Below are 22,239 nucleotides of genomic sequence, written 5' to 3'. Positions count from 1 at the left end.
GTAATATTATTATAATGTAATATATAAGTTTTAATTAATATTAATATTCTGTCAAAAAAAATATTGATATTAATATTTTATGTATTATGTATTATTATTATTATTATTATTATTGGTTTTTTTTTAAAAATGTAGTATTATTATTATTTATTTTAAATATTTAATTCTTAACTACAAATTCCTTTTAATACTAATATGAATATATAAATAAATATATGAATTGAAAAGAGAATATTGAACATGTGGCACATTTGATTAGAATAGTGAACACTTGGCACATTGAATTGGAATAGTGAACACTTGGCACATTGGATTAGAGAAGTGAACATACGATGAAGACATGTGTGTATCATGGTTAGAGTTTTTAAATACTAAGTATAGATATATAGATAGATAGATAGATGTTGCCAATAACTAAAAAAAAGCTACCTTGGACATGAGTTAGAGTTAAGATCAAATGCGGTCCTTAAACTAGGCAAGGTCCATAGACTATTTGGCTGTAAATAGTACTCTTTGGTGGTTGAGGGACTAATTTGCCTCATTCAATAGCTGAGAGATTAAAATGTTACAAATACGTTAATTTAGGGACCGTGGTTGAGGGACTAATTTGCCTCACTCAATAGTCGAGTGACTAAAATGCAACAAATACGTTAAATTAGGGACTGTATTTGACCTCAACTCTTACTAGGTACCCCAGTAAATGCAAAAAGTTGAAAATAAAAATCAAAGTAACCTAAATACTTGAAAAATAAAATACGGAGTAGTCAAAATTGCGTGAATACATTTATACGGAGTACAAGTGTCCATTCCAACCCCATTGAAAGTGCTATGTCAAAAATAATCAAATTTTTTTTTTATTAAAAAAAAAAAATAAAATTCCACGTAGTTTCTAAACTGACACATCTACTCCTCCAATATTGACGCAATTTTATATTTATCGCTGAACAAAATTCTAATTTCTCTCTCTCTCTCCTCTCAGTAACAAACATACAAGAGAGGGAAGCAAAGCTAAAGCGTCAGCTCTAACGATACCGCCGATATTTTCACTCGCTTTCTATCTCCTCTACTACACTTATCCGACGATTTTTCAATTTATCAGGTATTTTAATTACTACTTTTTCTTGATTTTTATGTTTAATTTCTTGATTTTTTTTTTTATTAGCGTGTTTCTTGATTGAATTTGCAGGTTGTAGCAGATTTTTGGTTTGATTTATACCTGTTTTTTTTTTTGTTTTTAGGTTTTGATTTTGTTTTTTGTTTATCTGATTTGATTAGCGGAATTTTGTTGATGATTTTGATGTAATTTTGGTTTGAGGAGATAAGGTTTTGCTGACTTGATTGTTTTTTAGCAAGAAATTTCTAAATTTGTCCGAATTTTTCAGATGATGATTGACTAGTCTAATCTTTTTTTTTTTGGCTGTTATTATTGTTATTAATTTAATTTTCTGTTTTTTCTGATGTATCAGTTTGTTGTGTATGATCTTTGTTCTTTGCTCAATGATTGAAATTAATAAGCTAAAGTTTGAGTAATTGGTACAATTGTGTGATTGAATTATAGCGTCTTTAAATTAATCTACTGAAACTATAATTTAGGGATTCTTCAGTATTGCTACGAGTTTTTCACGTTTGGTTTTCTGACTTCGAAAGTTCAATTGTATCATGAACTTATAAGTTATCATTCACAGTGTTCAAATGTTGTTTTTAGTTTCGGAAAAGGCTTGCAATGACGATTGACAAACCCTTGTTGTCCTGGCAATATATTAAGGTAGAGGAATGAGGACACACTCACAGTCAATTTAATTATTAGTTGTTGATTTGGTTGTTGTTTGTAACTTGTAAACTATTAAAACGACTTGGATACGGCAAAGAAATGAATTAAGCAGTGACAGCATTGGCACTAGTTATGTTACTAACTCTTGGTTAGAAGTGTTGGACACGAGTATGTGTCCAAGTGTCAGCGAAGGCCATTTCCTGAAAAGTTTGCATGGCTTTACTCTTAAATGGAGTCTCTATGAGGCAAACCCATGTTTTAGTATTGAGTATTGTTAAACGAATAAGTATCAAATATGGGTACTTAGGTGAAATGCACGAAGTAATTTAAGTTAATAACTGTTTCAAAATTAATGTTTGACTTTGATGGTGTAGTTAGTTTTTGAGTTCTATGTGAATAAGTTTAGCATTATTTAGTACCCAGGGTTCCTTTCAAAAAAATAAAAATTTAAAAATACTTAAGAGATATAATAAGAAAGTGAAAGTAGAAAAGATGATTAAAGTTGACCGTGTTTGATGATAAAAGTGAACTTGTGTCCTGATCTATTAAATGGATAATTGTCAAACAAGTTAGTAGTAGTGTCGATCGTTAAGAAGTATTAATTTGAGAAAATACTTGTGAAATGGAAGTTATTGCTTGCTTAAGGAATTTGCATGTTTGACGGGTAATGACATACCTCATCTCCATGATGGGGTGCTAGTGTGATCTTTTGACTGTGTATTGGTTCTCCTCTGGCTCATTGGCTCTTACACTTAGCGCTGTACATGGCATACCAGTATGTCGTTGTGTGAATCACTTTGGTAATGGAGCTCTTAGCAGCCCGTAGCCTTGATTCATAAATCTATAGGCAGGCTTTCAAAAACACGGTAAGTTCTGGTTGGTCCTACAATGATCAATATGATTATGGGTTTCAGATTCCTCAAATTATTCTTCCTCTAATTTTCAGATAGAATATGGAGGGGAACCATTGAAACCACCAACATTTAATATGAGATTCTTCCAGCGGAATCATTTCTCTTTATGGAATCGTTTCTGTTCACGTGACATTAGCATTATCTTGTCAAGTTGTCAAGCAACTCTTCAGCTACATGTTGTAGCTAATTAATTCTTAGAGACTTAGACAGCAGGCATAATAGATTATACATTACATTTTAGCCAACAAAAATAAAAGTCAAATCCTCATATAATAAAAGGATTAATGAAGATTTAGAGTGCTTGTTTGAAGGAATGTGGATGAGGTATAACGTAGGATTGTATTTTTTTTTGAATGTTTTTAATGATTTTCTGTCAAATCTGAATATATTTATACATAATGAAAAAATAAAAATTTTGATTATTGAGTAGCTACATAGCCTTAAAATGTCAAAGTAACCTGGCATCTGTTCTGCACTTTATATCATGGATTTTAAAATTTGTAGGGTTTATAGATCTGATCTTTTTGGATGTGCATACTACGATGAATGTCTTCTGCTGCTGAGTCTTGATGATGCTTAATTTGTTTATGTGCTGCCCCCTTCTGCTTTTCCTCACACAATGTAGTGTGGGAGTAAGATTATATACATCTTAACCTCTTTGGATCTAGCCTGTGGCGGAAATTGCTCTGGGATGCTGCTATTATTCTTCTCTTAATGCATTATTTACATTTGTGTGTGAAATGTATTCTTTTGTGCAGGGAGACAACTAGAGATGCTCCAGGTGTATATAATTTTAAGTGGATAATAAAGTATAAGTGAGAGAATGGGAGGTTGTTGCTGTTGCTGCTTTTCGTCTAGAAGATCTGAACCAGTTAGGACCCCGACTTATTATTATGTAAGAAATTTCATTCTGAATACAACTCCCCTATAAAATTATTGGACCATTGCTTTTTTTTTTTTTTTTTTTTTTTTTAAAAAAAAAAAATAAAATAAAACTGGCAGTTTCAATTCATAATTATAGGTCTCCTATCTAGTTTTGTCATCGTCTAGGGGGGAAATCAGAATGAGCTAATAATGCAATTCCAAGCCTGATGCATCAGCATAACTTTAACAATGTTGTCATCTTTTGGTTAGAGTATTATAAGCTATGCTGTAGTTTAATAAGATGGAGATGTCATAGGTTGTGACTGTTGAAGTACTTATTGTAGACAGTAATTCTGCTAGTACTAGCTAGTTCATTGTAACATAATTTTGTATTTGTTAATTTGTTTTAAATATACACAGTGCACTTTAACAGCTCCTTTAATTTGTGCAAAGTAACTAGGTTAAAATTTTGCTGGCATTGTGCAATATAGTTTGTGTTTAAGATTCAGAGTCAACTTTCTTTTTGGGTGGAATTGTGTGACATGTGAACTCACAAGTTTATAGAAGATTATTGAAACTCTGGGAGAATCACATTCAGGTTCCATAAAACATCCAATTATTAGTTTGTTACGAAGTTGGTGACTCAGCAAACTGGTGATTAAACGAACCTCTGATGTATGAATTAGCACCAGCTGTCCAGCTGATGATTGAGAGGGCACCGTCTTGTGCAGTTATTTTTCTATTTTTTTTGGGAAGGGGGTAAACAGGTGCTACATTTTAAGTTTGTGCTTTGTTGGTCACTATCGTGGTTAAACTGTGAACTCTGTGACTTAGGCCTGATTAGTAGTCTCTGTACTCTGTAGTTGTCATGCCCTTGTCCTGTATTTTTGTACATTCTTTTTAAGAAAAAAATACAAATCCAAATAATTTAGAAAAATTCTTGAATACGGTGAAATTTTTGCAAGCAACTCCTGTTGAAATGAGAATATCAAAATACCCATGGTGACTAACACTCTCGTGTTTCGATGTGGAGGATAATGTGGCCTAGGATAGAGAGTATATTTTGGGTTTGATAGTTACAGTGGAAGCCTTTTGTAACTATGATTTGTTACTAAATTTATGGGGTATTCTTGCTGTCAGATGAGTCCCAAACTGTCTTAAGTTCTTCTAATATGCCCCCATCCAGCCATATGTACTATCTTTACCTGGATCGATGATGTTGAATGTTTTGAGCATGGTGACCTTCTGTTGCTCTAGGTGATATACTTATTTGCTTTGGAAAGAAGAAAGTAAGATGGTATATCTGCAATTTTAGCTTGTTCTCATAAGAAAATGTTTATTTATGATGTTAATTTATTGCTAGTGTATGTAATTATTTGACAAGCCCAGCTACAGTCAAGTCCATGGCCTAGTACTTTTGTATTGATAATAAAAATAGGAACAATTACTCGATGTCCCTGATATATTGAATATAGACAATCTCTCTCACCACCTCTACAAATTACACTTTAGAGGTTCCTGAAGAATATATATTGGTTTAAAGTTCATCATTCCTAGTTCAAAATTCCTATCTGTTATCTTGGTCATGTCAGATTTTCTCTTTCGGAGTCATTAAAATGCTCAAATACCATTGCAATTTTGACGTCTGGAGCAATATGTGCAGGTTGCTTAATCTTTACCTATATCAATATAATGTAGTAACCTTTGAAATTTTATTTCAACAATTTCAATTTTCTTCAGTGCCCCAGGACGTCTGAGGAGCGTGAGCCCTTGTCAGCTAACCGTGGAATACCTCCCGGACTGGCAGGAGGCCTGCTGGTTGATACCAATTTAGACACATCAAGTCCAGATACATATACTCCACCTCCTGCTCCTATTCTTTATGATGTTGATTTAGGACGTCCTCGAACACCACATAATAGAGAGAATCATCTTACCAAGACTGACACAACTAGTGAAATAGCAAATTCTGGTTCTGAGGAAGGACAGAACAATGCTGATTCTTCAGAAAATCAAGGGAAGAAAGAAATAGACGAGAAAACAAAATCTGTCATGGAACTTACCTTATCTGAGGATTCTGAAGATGATCTTAAGAAGCCGATTGAACAGAATCTTACAGTCATAGAAGAAGAAGATTGTCCTATATGCCTTGAAGGTAACAATTGCATGTAGCTCTTTCATTTTTACTTCCTTTCTTGTAATGGATTTTATATATGGGCTGGAAGCTGAGTTAAGAGTAATTGTTACGTGAAGAACGAAAGGTTGAAAGAAAGAGGGAGGGGGAGGGAAATGTAATATCTAAACTACTGTAAGTCTGTAATGCTGAGGGGAAGTGTGAAATCAGTTGGGAGACATATCATAATGGAGTGTGAAGCTCATTATACGTAGAATGTTGGGAGTATTAAAAATTTAAAGTCGACAAATGATGATATCAGCCTTTTTGTTGAGTGTTGACTTTCATTTCTTTCTATATGTAGCGTTTTAAGCTTGTGCTATCTCTGATCTTGTTAATGTATCAGGTTTTGTTTAAATGTCACCAACATTCCTGTTGCTGGTTTTATTTGCAGAGTACACAGAAGAGAATCCAAAGATGCTTACTAAATGCGAGCATCATTTTCATCTTTGCTGCATTCTCGAATGGATGGAAAGAAGTGAAACTTGCCCAGTGTGTGATAAGGTCTATTACTGCATACCCTTCAGATTAATAATAGACTAGATTGATCTACCTTCAGTTCCTATTTCGTCTTACAATTCTCTTACTTGTGATGCAGGAAACGGTGTTTGATGAAGATTTTAATATATAGCCTTGCTGCAAGCTCAAGTGTTCAACTTTCTTTCTTGTTGTCGAGGTCTTGTCGGTAGAATTATCTGTTTTGTGTTGCAATTGCAAGTTAGCTTCCACCTGACATGAGTGATTGTAATTAGACAATTCAATGTCATGAGAGTGATGATCATATCTCTAGGCGTTTGTCAAACTAGTAGAATTCATAAACAGAGAAGGTAAAAAGGGAAAGAAAAAACAAAAACAAAAAGAGTGTTGGGGGAGTTGGTGGGTCTTCTAGGTTAGTTTTCCATAATAGCTCCTCGGTGTAGGCCTTGCTATTTGATTCGTGAATTGTTGGAGCTTCGATCATTTCAGTGACAAAACATGGTAGTAGGAAAAGGTTTAACATTTCGGTAGCATGCAGTACAATGCAGTTGGGGGATTGACTTCGGCATTACCGATTGCATTGTACTGTATGCTACTTTTATACTGGAAATACTGGCGGGAATAAGCAGGTTCTTTGTGTTCCCGTTATGTTGGTTTTCTATGTCATTTTTTACACACGTGTATAGGTCCATTGAACAGAGTTTTAGGATTTTTAATTTTTTTTTTATAACCTGAAGATTGGCTTTTTCTGCCGTGTGCTTCTTTTGATTGATTTTGCTGAATTTGCGTGCATAATGTGAATATATTTCTTATTTTGATTGGATTGGATTCTTGGTTATTTATGGAGTACTACAGAATCTATGCCTACTTTGGGAGATCAACATTCGGCAACAATAGTGCCTGATGTATTGTCATATTTGTCAACAAATGTTATATTTGTCACGTTTTCTTTTCTAAATTTTCCCATATTAATTCAATTTCATAGCCAACAAATATCATATGAAATTGTATCAATTATGAGTAGTATGTTCAAAAGGTAGAACTCGATGTAATTAAGTTGGTTTTGGTTTGCTTCTAAGATCTGTCATCTTCTTCTTTGAAATTACATAAATTCCGATCAATGAATCAATTTGTTATGAACTGATAAAGACTACCTACAATGTAGGAGAGTTGACGTCTATTTATATTATATATTTTTTTTTTTTTTTTTTTTTTTTGGGTTGGGGGGTGTGTGTGTGTGTGTGTGTGTGTGTAAGGTGACAATTGTTAGCTGTGAGGCCTATGACAATTAACTAACGGATCAACTCGCATATAAGAGATGTGAATAACTAATTCAAATCCAAATTTATAATTCATCAAATTTATTTATGGGAATTATTGTGATTGATAGATATAGACGATATAGTAATGAATATTTGTTTTCTGTTATGCTATGTGGCATTAAAATAAAGTCCTTATTCATTGATGATAATAATTGACCTAAAAATAATAATGGCTGGTGGCATTCTCATCAATGTCATAAGTATCATTACGATGCCTTCTCATTATTACTCGTATGATTTTGTAATTTGACTTGTTTTAAATAAATTCTTCGGAGGAGGGTCTTCTAATGTTTTCTCTTTTTCTAGCCTTCATTAAAAAAAATAAAAATAAAAATCATAGTATGCTCCATCAATTCGATAATTAGGCCAATATGTTTAACATCATTAGTTTTATGCTTGGCATCGTTAGTTTTATGTAAAATAGAAATCACCAATAAGGCATGATATTGGATAAATTTATACATTTATACTTATTCACCTTTTTTTTCTTTTTAAAAAATCTTGGCCTATACTTTACACATTAGAATAATTATTGGAGTTATAATTTTGTAAGGTTTAAATTGTATTTTATGTTCCCTCAAAAAAAAAAAATTGTATTTTATGTAATTCTTGAACATGCTACAATATCAAAAGAACGAAATATAAGAGCTTCAAGTACAAATTCTATGGGCGTAGTCAACTACTTAAGATGGTTAGAGTCTTAGAGGGTGAAATTTAAAACTTAAGATTAAATTAAATTTCATCTACATGATTATATCGTTGCTAGAAAATAGTAAATTGACGATTACATTTTGAAATTGATTTTCTATTAAGTTTTTTTCCCCCTTTTAATTTAGCCACTTGGTATCGAACTCTTATTCCAACTCCCTCTCAAGCAAACACCCCATTAGAGGCTCAGACTAGTCAATTCTTTATTTTTTGATGTCCCAAACATTTATCAACTAAACACCCCGTATTATGAAAAATATTCTCAAATCACATCCTTTCAAGCACGTCGACAATAACTTGGGGTTAACTTCAACATAAGTGACTTAAATTCGATAGCCTTTAAAAATCACATACATTAGGTTTAGTCTAATCTACTGACCAATATCATCCTAAATAGCATAATAATCTCCATAACTTTAACTTATACGAATAATATTTCTCATGTCAGATCATACATAATTTAGCGTTGTAAAGGGGTGATATTTACGAGGCTTGAGGCAACTAATATATGTGCTACAAATTTATCACCTTGATAAAACGAAAATTGCAAGTTAAATCACAAAACCGTAAGTAAGGGCATGTTCACATTTACTGAACTGTGCTGAACTGAACTGAACTGATTGGAGCTGAACTGAAATGAAATGAATATTTTATGAGAGAGAGAAATTAGGAGCTGAACTGAACTGAACTAAAATTAAGTAAATGTGAACAGGCCCTAAATCAACGTGTTTTCATTAAATACAGGCCCAAAAATGGTAGGTTAATAAGATATTTTGTAGATTTATTTACAATTTTGTCAATTGATTTATTCTTTCTATTAATGTAATAAAGTAGGGTAGCCTCCTAAAACCGTTGTACTCCGTATTGTTTTTATATCACCCAATCTGATCTATTTTATACAAGAGATTTGCTTAATCCGTATTATTACGAGTTTATCAAATCTTAAAGCATTTATAAAATTGATCCAATCTTAAAATTAATGTTGATAATTTTTGTTATTTCATTCATTCCACCAAACCCTCATAGTCAAAAACATAATTCCATATAATAATCCACGATCCTAAAAAAAATATCTTATACTCCATCTCTCTTTGTCTTTATAAAACACAAAACCAAATTTTCTCAAAGTTCGAAAATCAAAATTATTTAGGGTTTCTTTCAAGCCCATCTTGTCTCTCCTAAAAAATTCCCTTTGAACCCTTAATTCGCACCATCATCTATATTCATATTGACCCAAAACAAACTACAAATTCTATATATTCATTTTTCTCCTTAATTATTCTATTTTCCCCCTTTAATTAAAATTTCATTTCCAGCTAATTTCTTGATGATGTCTTTCATACATTTTCAAAACCCCCATTTGTTCTAATCTTAGCTTCCTAAAATTCAGACGCCCACCTTCCTATTCTTTTCATTTTTCTCATACACTTTCTTATTTTATTTTATTTTATTTTATTTTAATTTTTAATATTTCCAGCGCTCAATTTAGTTCAGGTGGACTCAACTGGGAACAGAAGAAATGGGTGTTTGTTTGCATGTCCGAAGAACATATTGAGGTAATCAATTGACTTAAAAAGCTATAATCTTTGATGCCCATTTCAATTAATTTGATTAAAAATGTTGTGGGTTTGCTCTGTTATCAGTCATTGAACCTAAAATTAGAGAAACAGAGTGATTTTGATGGAGTTTTTGTAGTAAAGATCAAATCTTTTTGCTCTGTTCAATTCTCATTTCAGCATTTGGTATAGGCTTAATTGATTTGGGAGGATTGAGATAAGGAAAAGAGGGGAAATTCATGGCCGAATGGTCGATTTCCGATCACCGGGTTGAGGTGAATTGCACTGAGAATAGTGAGAGTAGTGAGCTAATTAATGGGTGTTTGTTATCTAAAAGTGATGATGATGTGAAATGGGGTGATTGTGATGACAATTTGCGCGGTTTGTTTGATCAAGTCTTAATGGTTTTGTCAAGGGGTGTGTATGCCAATGGGAGTAGGCCGATTCCGGCATTGTTGGGGGACGGTCGAACTGTGGATTTATTCAAGCTGTTCTGTTTAGTGAGAGATAGAGGCGGTTATCATTCAGTTTCGGAGGATAATTTGTGGGGCTTAATTGCTGAAAAGTTTGGATTTGAATGTACAATGTGTGGATCCCTTAAGTTGATTTATTACAAGTATTTGGATGAATTGGACCAATGGTTGAATAGAATTACTAGAGAAAAGGTTTCAGCAAATGGGAGTTATGAGTGTGGAGGTAGTTTAGGGTTATTGTCACTAGAATTGGAGAAAAGGTTAAGGAATTTTTCAACAGATGAGAATGAGTTTACTATGGATAATAATGGCATTGGATATGATAAGGTTTGCAAGAATGTTAAAGTCACTGTGAAGGAAACTTTGGATTTGCCAAATGCTGAAGAGGGAACCGAAGTGCATAACGTTGTGGTTAAGCTTGCTGTTGATGTTGGGGATGGATTATGTAATAGTAAGGAGTTTATTGGAAAAACGAAGGAAGGTGCTGTTGATGAAGATAGTACTTTTCGCAAGAGGAAACGTGACATGTTTGGAGGAATGCTGAGCTGGATGATCAAAGTTGCAAGAAACCCTTGTCATCCATCCATAGGAGTTTTATCAGGAAGCTCGAGATGGAAGGAAAGTAGTCACAAGGATTTCTGCTCAATAGCACTTATGGTACGGGAAGCAAGACTGCAAAAAAGATATACTGATTCAAATGATCAGCAATCTCGTTTTCATCAGGTATAACTAGCCCCTTCTCCATTTAATTTAATTTTTTAGATGGTCAAATTATATGATTAAAAAGTTTGTTGAAGCTAGATCTATCTATGTCATAGTTTTGATTGATGCATTTAATATAACTTTTAGATTATCAAAAGAATTAATGTACAAAGATTATGTTGAAGATAATGATACCCACCTATAATGGATGGGTGATACACTGATATACAATGAGTCAATGATCAAGAAACTTAGGTGTATACTCGATAGGTATTGATGTTAACAGAATATTGGACTTATGTGTTTGAATATATGTCCAATTTCCATCTAGTTTGTTCTTTTGAGACATAAACTGCCACTTTTGAGTTTTGATAAGCGGACTTTTAAGATAGTTGATCTCATCAACATGAAAAGATGAGAAATGGTTTCCATGTGTAATAATAGTTCTAGTATGAGTAGTTTCTAATGATATCATACATTTATGGAATTGAAATGTAGAAAGCTTTGAGAGTTTCTTCAAAGAGGCAGAATATTTAGTATCATATCAGGTAGTCACTGAAGTTGGTTGATGCTTTCTCACTTGAATGGTTTAACATCACGCATCTGATTAATCATGTACTCATATCATAATGGAAAGATCAAAGGGATTATAATTAGAGTAAGTTTGAATGAGTTACTGAAGAGGGAAGAGACAACTATATCACTTTATTAATAGCATTGTGTAATTTGTATCTAAATTATTTTTTATTTGATCAAAGTTGAAATGATGCTTAATCAATTTTTTGTGAAATTTTTTGGGAGGCTTTAAAAGAGAATCTTGAGAAAGCAGTCAAACAGGTAGAATTTTGACATGATTACTATGTCATTGGTCTCTTTCTTGAAATGTCTCTATCTCAGCGAATGATTTTATAGGAATTTTTTGGCACCACGAAGGGTGATACTGGAAGGGATTGATTATATAGGCATATAGCATGCAGGGTACAACTAGATATGAGTCAAGTTGAGCTGATTTCTAGTTTGTTCGAGCTAAACTTGATGAAGATTATTAGTTTTCGAGCTTAGTCGAGATTGAATGAGATTTGGAATTCTAGCTTAAGCTCGACTTTTTATAGTTTGGTTTGTTCAATCTTTGTTCATGAACATGCTCCTTTGCATTTAAGTTTGAGCTTGAGCATAAACAAGTTTAATTTAAGTTTGTTTAAATCAATCAGCCTTAAGTACCTTTAAAAATTTATTTTGGAATGTCTAATAACCACATGTATTTCAATGTTTCTATATACAAAAAATTTGCCAAATTTTCATGTGTAACGAAAATTTTTATTTTTAAAAGATATGCATAAATATTGAAGCAATTTTAAAATGTAAGATATTTTTTCCAGCTAGAACAAGCTATAAACTTAGTTTCACGGAACATGAACAAGCTTACAAACAAACTTAAGCAAGTTATTGACGCATATTAATGAGTTGAACATGATGTTGTTCGTGCTTGGCTTATTTGTAATGATTTAAAAAAATACGTCTGAGCTTGTTTATTTACTTGAATAACGAGTTTTGACTGAACTTTTTTGCAAGTAGTTCGCTGTTTATTTGTTTGTTTGTATCACTATCGCTAATGTGCTTAGGTGCTAAATGATGTAGAATTTTTGTTTTTTTTTTCCTAGGTGCATAGATTTAAATACATAAAACATACTCTATGAACAATTTGCTGAATGGGATGAGAAAAGAAAGGGCTACTTGGTGTTATAACTTATGATGAGGCTCTGAGCCAGGGGCATATCTTATTACTTTTGTTGGATCAAGGTTTTGGAGATATAGGCTGCTTTATCCCCTCCTCTTGACGCTGTGATGCTGTCAATGAGTATGCTAAAGAAGCAGATAGTTAATATCCAATTATCATCAATTACTAAATTCAATGAAGAGTCATTTCTGAATTCCAAGACTTTTTGCAAGGTGATTGCTATTTTAGATTGCAGTGTCTTGGATGATTTGCATGAAACAGGCAAAGAGAGGGTAGAAGATCTTTAATTTGTTCAGATGAGCTTTAGAAAATTTGAATACTCTGTACGGAATTGAAAGTGGAAATTCAATTCTCGCAGTTTGGGTAATGATGATTTGTGGGATATACTGGACTACCTTTCTTGGTGGAGGATAATTAAACTAATTGTTAGAAAAAAAAAATCCATATATGTGGGAGCATTGACTGAAGCAGATACAGAAATGGAAGTAAGAGGGCATTGAGGGTAGGAATATTGAAATGAAATCCATCTGGGTTGAGATGTGCTGTTCATACTTTACTGTAGAAAAGGATAAACATTGTGCTGTTCATACTTTACTGTAGAAAAGGATAAACATTATTGAGCATCTGTAAGAAATAACAGATATATAATGTTTAAGAGGCTTTAACAATATCTGTAAGATGGATAGGAGGCATTAGATATGAAGGAATGGATTTAGTAGTCACAATGTAAAAGAAGAATGTATGACATTTAAAGGGAATTGAGAAGGAAAGCGTTATTGAGGTAGATAGTGCATTTTTACTCTAGGTTTCTCTTGTGGCAACGTTTCTTTCACCCTTTTATCCTTCAGGGACTCTATCAAGGACACAAGATGTCAAGATGTGACTTCTTATTGTTTCATTAGCAGACTTAAGAAGTGACATATAGAGCTTGTTATGGTCATTTTCTGGCTGCAGCCTGCATTTAGCTGTTTACTTGGAATTTGGTGCTATTATAAAGTATCAGAGGCCTTTGATCTTTATTTGCTATAAGTTGTTAAAGTATGCCCACTTTTCCTTTTCTCTAGAAGGCTTGGAGGTCCAATATGAGTCCTCTTAAGTTATCTTGTTCTAGCCTTTTAGGCTCTCAAAGGATCTTTAGGATTATAGCTTATTTGCCGTTTGTTATAATCTCTCCTAAACAAGCCATCCATTTTAAGGGATTTAGGTTTCAATATGAGACTTGGTGGTCCAATGTTAGATACTAAACTCTTTGGTATCCCATATGTCATGGATTATTTCTTTTAAATTGAAAAATAATGTTAATATATTGAAATAACTTTCTTAATTATTGTATTAGATAGTACAAAGGGATGATAGGATGGTAAAATATTAAAATTGGAAATTTTAGACTGAATACTACCCCTTTTCTTTTTAGGTGCATTACTTTCTATTTACGGTTGTTGTGCACCACTTCCTTTTTTTATAAAAATTGTTTTCTTATTTTTAATATCCCTCTCTTTTCACATTCTTTGCTCTTACTTTTTAATAAACTATTACGTCACTATCTCTATTCTATGATTTTTAATTCCCCGACAAACCCCACTTACACAATAATTTTAAACCTTAGTGCCGATCAACATCTAAAATGACTTTTAATAATGGGAATTAGTGTTCATGCATGCAAATATGCAATGCTTGTTCAAATTCTATGTTAACAATTTTATTTTATTTTATTTTTTATTTATTTATTTATTTTTTTACTTGAATGGGAAGTAATAATATCATTAAATAATAGGCATACGACATTTACAATAATAAAGATATGTAAACCACGGATTTAGAGAAAAACCTCCGCAATCTGCGCTGTGTTTTGATTGACAAGTTGATGACAAATTCCAGACCCATAAGAATCCAAATCACCTTCCCAATTATTATAAGAATCCTAAAAATAAAATTCCCATCCATGGATAATAATCAAAATCCCAAAAAATTGGAAAAAAACCCAAAAAATTTGGGCAGACTTTTACAGATGGAGAGAACAAAACAAAGCAAACAAACCAAAATGTAAAATGAAACAAAAAACTAAATTAAATTAAAGAAAAAGGACTATCCGAAGAAATTATACTATTTCCGGCCTAAATGGCCAAGAAAACTAAAAATCCTAGAAGAGAGAGGAGAGAGAAAAGAAAAAAAAGGGGCGGCTAATGTTAACAAGTTTGATCTTATAAAGATTTTTTTTAAAAAAAAATACAATATTCATATGAAATAAAAATGGGTTATGTAATCAAATTATTTTTAAAATTTGATTGTCTATTCTAGTTTGATAACATTGAAGGGTGTTAAAAAATGGGTTAAAAATTGGATTGGATCGAAGAGAACCGATCCGATCTTTGGGTTGAGAAATTTAACTCGGTTTTTGGTTTGATCTGGTCCAAAACCCCTTAAAACCAGTCTTGCATAGACCAATTTATTTGTTTAACATTATGAATAAATCTTCTATAATGTTTAATTTTTACCTTCAATATGCTTGAAATAACATTATATTATGAGTTATTTTATTTTTTATTTTTTATTTTTTTTTTATGAGAAGAAAAAAGATTTCATTAATGAAAGATAGCTAAACGACACTTACAAACAATTCCTAGGAAATCTAAAATTCCAACACAAGTACAAATTACCTTAGAACTAGTTACATCGCAGATTCGATCAACGATTGCTTTAATAAAAAACTTCATCTAAAGCAATACAATCTGTGAGTTAGCACTAATTCGGCTTGAGATCCATGTATGGGTAGTTGTTTGAGTGAAAAAACTCATATGGCCTTCTGAATACTTTCGAAAACGATGAAACCCTAAATGATCAAACTTTAGCACACGAACAAACAAAGAAAATAACCCTAATTGAATAAACATCATCATAAAGATGAAATTCATTTATTGAAAGCAATTAAAAAGTTTTTTGGGGCTTACCACCGGTAAAAACACTGGTGGAAACCCTTACAAAAATTTACAATTGAAATCAAAAGAAAAGAGATGAAAGAGAAAGAGAAAAAAGGAAAAGAGTGAAGGAAAACCTTAAAAAAAAGTAGAAAAAATCTAGCAATGGAGGTTAGAAAAATCCTCCCAAGGGGAAATCCTAGAGGGAATCAAAAAACCCTCCCAAGGAGAAAACTTAGAGGGGACTCCGAGTTATTTTTATGTTAAATGTTCAAAATAGGCATTAATCAGTTATTTTCCTTATATTTTTTTTTTTTTTATATAACATCATAAAAATATTTAAAAATATAGAAAAAGTTCTTAAACCTGTCTAAAACACCTCGTTTGGGTCTAGTCTTGGTCTGTCTAAGCAAAACCAATTCGGTTTTCGGTTCTTATATTTTGAATTTCTGGTCTTTGTTCTGGTCAATTCAAGACCAATGAACGACCTCATTAACATTGTATTTTTATAATTGTCTAGATTCTTGTTCTAAGTAAGTCAATTAATTGTCCATTGTTGAATCTTTATTTATTTTGTGAAGGTCTATTAATTATTATACTTTTATTCATTTATTTATTTTTTAATCTTTTTTTAATATCTAAATCTATTTTCAATTATTTATAAATAAATAATTAATTGAAGTAAAAAAGGTATTTTGGACTCTTCTTTCCTCCTTCACTTAAATAATAGAGATTTTAAAAAACAAATACGAAAACACAAAAAACAAAAAGTTAAAGGTGGTATTATATGAAACTTATTAGCGGTAACAAGTAGACATGGTTATTGGATAGGGTGGCCTAATGATAATAGGGTCAGGGCTAATCTTACAAGGTCCTCATTAGATAGGGTCAATAGAGGGCTAAAATGTTTTTCCAATTTAATACATAAAAAAAAAAAAAAAATGGATAATGTTAAGAAAAATTACATTCATATTTTTGTATTCATTTGTACTAAGGTCATTATCGATCCGCTATAACTAGTGATCGATTTGGCCCTATTAAATGTGACCCCCTTTGATCCGACCCGCACCGACCCTGATTCGACCTGCATTGACCTAACCCAACCCGCCAATAACAAGGTCTAGTCTAGTAACAAAAGTAACAACTAGGGTCATGTTCGATTTAGGCAAATATATGCTTATTTCATAAATAATAAGTACAAGTTTTTTTTTTTTTTTTTTTTTTTGAATAGTAATAAGTACAAGATTAGACCATAGCTTTTTAACTTGTTATTGTTTCTCCCTTTGTATTTGTTTTCTTAAGTGAACCACTTCTATCTACATAAAGTAATGGGAAGTTCAGTTGATTTGAGCAATATTGTTTAAGTAGGGTTTGTTGGGGAATTAGAGTTGTAAAAATAAGAGATTATAGGTTAATCTTTTCTTCTTTTTCTTAAGTTTTACTCACCTTTTGTTTTCGTATTTTCTTTTAAATCCAAATAGGTACTTTGTATAATACAATATATTTTGTATTTTGTAAGATTAAAAAATACAACATTTCATTTTATTCTTCCTAAGGTAAATCTTGACACTATTTATCAGTTTGAAGAAACTTCCAAATTACTCTTATATATAGTCATGTTGGGTATTATTTGATTTATTTCAATTAGTAGTTTGTTAATTTTCAATTGTTATATATATCTACTTTTTTTTTACTAATATACAACTAAAGAAATTTATAATCAAAGTATTGCATTAGAAAACGTGCACAATGAAAAGTAAAGATCATTAGGATCGGAGGGAGTAATAATGAGCATTGTAGTTAAAAAGTTCAATTTGATGTATTCTATTATTGAGATGCAGTAGATGAAGAAAAATAACGAAAAGTGATGCATTTAAAAAAAAAACAACCCCAAAAGTAGCGTGATGCGTTGAAAAAATACACGGGGAATATTAATTTAAAAACTAGTTATTGGCCGGATGCCCAGGTCATCATAAAAATATAAGTTTGATCTAAATTAATTTAAAAAGTTTAACGTTGAACAATATTAATAAGTGAATGAAAGTACAATAATTATATTATCTTGCATAGATATATATAAGATATATCAAATGTATAACTATATACTAATGACCAAAAATAAATAAATAAATAAATAAATAAAAGGTGTGAATTTATGGTTAATAAATCCTGCCATTTATATTCGTTAAATCAAATTAGATTGTAAATTATTGTTTAATTTTCTTGATTAAATTTATGTTGGGAGGTTATACATGTGAAGAGTTTTTCAAGTACATCAAACAAACTTTATTATAGTTAATTAAAGTATCACCAATGAGAAAAGTTTTGCAAAGAGACTAAATATTACGGAGTACTACAATTCAAGGTGAGAGGAGGGTGATGACACATACGCACATGTGGCACCAAATTATTTTGAAAGAAGGGTGATACGTTAGCATATTGTCCCATGAGATTTAATAATACTATAGATGTATGACAAAATCACGTGTTGATCTGCGTAATTTTGGGCTGTACATTTAATATTCTTCAATGATGGTGGTGAATCGTTACTTGCCTTGGCTCTCTTAAGCCAATATAATCAATTCTGAATGTTTCAATAAATGCAGAAGAAACATAAGATCCATCCCTCCATGTATGAAGACGATAGTATCACTGATTCTGCTGAAGGCCTCAGATGCAGCAAAAGGCTTCTGTCTTTAACAAATACTCCTCCTTGTCAATGTTGCAAGTCATTCTCAGTTGAAAAGTGTAAGTTCGATAATCCTTCAGAGTATCAACTCGAGACCGGATTACAGAAACAAGAACTTGAAATTGCCAACATTTCAGAAACAAAAAGAGTTGTCATTCCTACTTTTGAGGATTACCCTGTCGAGAAGTATGTCTTAGTTGGGCCGCAATTTCAAGCTGAGGTTCCTATTTGGACTGGTATTACTTTTGAGAGTGATTCGAAATGGCTAGGCACTCAAATCTGGACTCCGGAAATGCAAGAAGTGAATTCTAGTGGTGGAATCAAACTTGTGGGGAAGGGAAGACTAGAGTCATGCAACTGCTTCTTTCCTGGTTCGGTAGAATGCTACAGATTTCACATTGCAGAAAACAAGATGAAATTAAGGCGTGAGCTGGGCTTGGCTTTCTACCATTGGAAGTTTGACCGTATGGGTGAGGAGGTTTCTCTTTCTTGGTCAGCCGAAGAAGAAAAGAGGTTTAAGCAAATCATCAGATCGAACAATCCATTCTTGGGAAAATCATTTTTCCGTAGGAAATCAAGAATGGACTTAGTTAGCTACTATTTTAATGTCTTTCTTATCAAACGCAGGAGTTATCAGAATCGAGTGACTCCAAAAGAAATTGACAGTGATGATGACGAAACTGAATTTGGTTCCGTTAGTGAAGCATTTGGGAACAAGGCAGTGAAGGTCTTAGGATCAGAGCCCCTGAAATGCTTCCAAAATAAGCAGGTCATTGAATTGGATTAGTCTTCCAAAATTCCTGCTGTGAGAGCATAATGTGGCTATTTTCTAATGTTGCAGCCGTCTGTTTTCACTGGATTTGACTGGCTTCATTGTTGTCGTGTCCTGTGCGGCTGTGCTCAGCCGAGTACATGAATTTGGAGATATGGGAAGGTAAGTATGGTATGTTATTAGCCAAAATTTGTGCTAGTCAGACTCACAGATACAGACCCTCATTTACCAGTCTTGCAAGCGCGGTCAGTTTGTAAAGCTGTTTAACTGACCACAAAGCTTCTCAGTTTTGATAAATTTTTTTTTTTTTTTTTTTAGTTGAATAGATGATACAGTAGAACCTAGTCAAGCATTACATGATTTTGGAGTTGGGTGGTACATATATTTTTTTTTTAATCGGATGTTTGGAAATGCTAGGTTATAGAATTTTCGCAAAGCTTATAATTTGTAGATGCTTGAATTGCCCTAACGTTTACAATGATGATGCGATCATCTAGATAGATACCGGGTGGAACCGTGGAAGTAAATATATACAAGAAAGAGCGTAAACACCTAACATAGTAGATTAAGAAAAATTAACGGCATAAGAAGTCTTTTACATGATACTCAAAAAATGATATTAGGGAACTGTAATGTTATTATCGCAATGAGCCAATAAGGTTGATTATGAAAGGTATAGGCCTTTAGGAAACAATATCTCTACTAGTTATGGGTTAAACACAACATATAACCAGCCGTCCTGAAACCGACATTGGTACATCCATCCTAAAGACATTTGTGTACTTGCATATAGAGTTGCATGATGATTAATGGGTAGCCAAAGAGCAAGTGCAAGCAATATAGCTAGCCATGTTACAAATTTGCAATGAACGTGTTGAAATAAAAGTGACCAAGTTGGCCGACATTGAGTGTGACAAAATTGACATCTTGAATAGAGAAAAGGATAGAATATAAATAGGTCTCAATTAGCATTTAGTAAGGAGGATCTTATATTCTTTACAAATTGGCAATTGGTAATTGGTATGTTATCAAAGACTATTAACGGAATAACGGTGGGAGAGGATAAGAAAGGAATGAATGAGGGGGGGAGTGGAAATCAATGCATTAGTGTCCTCGTTTGTGTCAATTTGTTGGTAAAAGTCTTATCACTAATTTAGCTATTATTTGTCTTCTATGCACCTAATTTGAAAATTTTCATATTATCATTTAGGTATCATCTTTTAGAGATTTCATTAGTGTACATATGCGTGTTTGGAGTATAAGATATACCACTCGTTTGACATTTACACTTTATTTGGATTGAGAGAATTAGAGGAAAGGAGGAGAAAAGAAAAGAAGGGATCCATCCTATCTACCCTATGGTAAAAGAGATGGAAAAAGAAATGGAATGGTTTATTTCTCCCCCTTCTTTAATAAATCAAATCCTTTCAAATGTTGAAAAGATTTGAAGAAAAAAAGTAACCTTATCTTCTCTATCCCCTTCCTTCTTCTCTCCCTTCCCTTTCCCTAGCTTACACTTTGCTATCTAAATAAACGGTTAGTTATGGTGTAACTATTTGACACACTTTCTTGAATGTATATACACTCAAATGTATAATAGACAAGGTATGAAGATATGTGTATTATATATGAAATTTAATAAAAAAAATTAGTTAACAATTTAATATTTTTGTATAAAAAAAAGCTGATAATTTAATATTTCCCCCACAAGTTTGTTTACATTAAGTCTCATAATCAATAACAATATTTTTTTTTTTCTATTTTTGCCCTCTTGGCTCGATCATATTGACCGATCATCATTATTTTTCACCTAATATATTTTTTGGACGCAAGTTCCCACCTAAAAACAAGATTATTTTAGCTAATTAGTTCAAGTTATTTAGTAACTTTCATCGTTTTGATTGTGGTATATTGACCCTTATTAGGCGAATTAGGCCATTTCCAATCATACCTTAAAAATATTAGTAGGTGATAATGACCCATATTATTTATATATGCCTAGATTTAGAAATAATATACGGAGTATTGAATTATTCCAACTATTGAGGAGAAGTGTGGCAAAGAAATACTATTAACAAATGTATAAAATCTTGGAAGATAGTGTTATTTCATCCACGCGGAATCTTTACCATGAACACAACAATAATTTTAGCACTAATTTAATTCGTAAATTACTAATTAATGAGTTTTTAATAAGTAATCGTACATACTTGTGTTACAAGTTCCAAGGTCACAAATTGTTGTTTGAATATTGTTAATATGTTCCTTCCATATTAGACAAAATAATTAAACCGAAGATTAGAGGTAAGCATGTGGTTTATAATAAGTTGCAAGCATAATAATGTAAGGTACATTGCATTAATATTTCTTTTAGTTTTTGTTGGTGCTGCGCTAGTAGTTATCCACAAGTCCACAACAATCTTAGCCATGCAAACTTCCTATGAATTGTGACTTGTGAGGGGAATTTGTTGTAAAATAAAGAGATATTTTCAAGGTTACAATGAAATTAAAATAATAAGATCAAAAAATTGATCTTATGACAATGGAAAGAATACGGTGTGTCATGAAGCAAATTCACTGATTTGAAAATGAAATTCCGGCGTAACCGAGGTGCACAATTATATTCGCCGGCATGTTCCATAAGGTTAACACACCACTTCCACTCAAAGGCACTTTTAGGTGGAAGGTTGGAGTCAAGTAACTTATGCCCAATATAGAGTATGTGTTTAAGATTGTGTTTGAAGGTTATGTTCAAGTATATTCTGATTTTTCAACCATAAAATATATAATGGAGGGGATAATCAAGAATTGAAGAATCCAAAGGGACCAAGCTCTTAATTAGAAATAAAAGCATATTAACAACCCCTTAAACCTCTCATTAATTGGGAGTTAAGAGAAAGTTACAAAAGAAAGGGAAGAGAAAGTGTTGGAACTTCCAACGATCACCTAGGAGCTCCGCCCGGTGGCGCGCCCGGCAGGGCGAACAAACGATGAAAATTATCTTTACTCTCGTGCCCGATAGGGCGAACAAACGATGAAAATCATCTTTACTCTCGCGCCCGGTCGGGCGGATCTCGCCCGATCGGGCACTCGCTGCCAAGGTCAACATTCTATTTTCTTCCTTTATTCCAACAAGATTAACCAATATGATACCTTCCTCCAAAA

General features: G+C 32.5%; 2 protein-coding genes across 2 annotated transcripts; both read left to right on the top strand.

The window, feature by feature from the left end:
- The first annotated feature begins 951 nt into the window (after positions 1-951).
- LOC145567732 (putative E3 ubiquitin-protein ligase RHB1A) lies at positions 952-7,048 on the top strand. Its single transcript, XM_081627094.1, has 5 exons — positions 952-1,099; positions 3,444-3,580; positions 5,290-5,704; positions 6,117-6,226; positions 6,321-7,048. The coding sequence occupies exons 2-5, from the start codon at positions 3,509-3,511 to the stop codon at positions 6,351-6,353; spliced, it is 630 nt and encodes a 209-aa protein (XP_081483220.1). The 5' UTR covers positions 952-1,099; positions 3,444-3,508; the 3' UTR covers positions 6,354-7,048.
- Positions 7,049-9,300: 2,252 nt separating this feature from the next.
- On the top strand, positions 9,301-19,543 carry LOC145569148 (AT-rich interactive domain-containing protein 2-like). Its single transcript, XM_081628511.1, has 2 exons — positions 9,301-10,981; positions 18,220-19,543. The coding sequence occupies exons 1-2, from the start codon at positions 10,025-10,027 to the stop codon at positions 19,087-19,089; spliced, it is 1,827 nt and encodes a 608-aa protein (XP_081484637.1). The 5' UTR covers positions 9,301-10,024; the 3' UTR covers positions 19,090-19,543.
- Positions 19,544-22,239: the final 2,696 nt, after the last annotated feature.

Source organism: Chenopodium album, chromosome 11 (assembly GCF_948465745.1).
Source record: "Chenopodium album chromosome 11, dcCheAlbu1.1, whole genome shotgun sequence".
NCBI classification, from domain to species: domain Eukaryota; kingdom Viridiplantae; phylum Streptophyta; class Magnoliopsida; order Caryophyllales; family Amaranthaceae; genus Chenopodium; species Chenopodium album.
Note: the sequence above shows the minus strand (reverse complement) of the source record. Positions and strands in the feature narration are given on the sequence as shown.

What these genes read in the sequence shown, in the direction of transcription:
- LOC145567732 (XM_081627094.1), top strand. Translation starts at nt 3,509, where the DNA reads ATGGGAGGTTGTTGCTGTTGCTGCTTTTCGTCTAGAAGATCTGAACCA. An exon ending in GGACCCCGACTTATTATTAT is followed by an intron (nt 3,581 to 5,289) that starts GTAAGAAATTTC and finishes AATTTTCTTCAG; the next exon opens with TGCCCCAGGACGTCTGAGGA. An exon ending in TTGTCCTATATGCCTTGAAG is followed by an intron (nt 5,705 to 6,116) that starts GTAACAATTGCA and finishes TTTTATTTGCAG; the next exon opens with AGTACACAGAAGAGAATCCA.
- LOC145569148 (XM_081628511.1), top strand. Translation starts at nt 10,025, where the DNA reads ATGGCCGAATGGTCGATTTCCGATCACCGGGTTGAGGTGAATTGCACT. An exon ending in AGCAATCTCGTTTTCATCAG is followed by an intron (nt 10,982 to 18,219) that starts GTATAACTAGCC and finishes CAATAAATGCAG; the next exon opens with AAGAAACATAAGATCCATCC.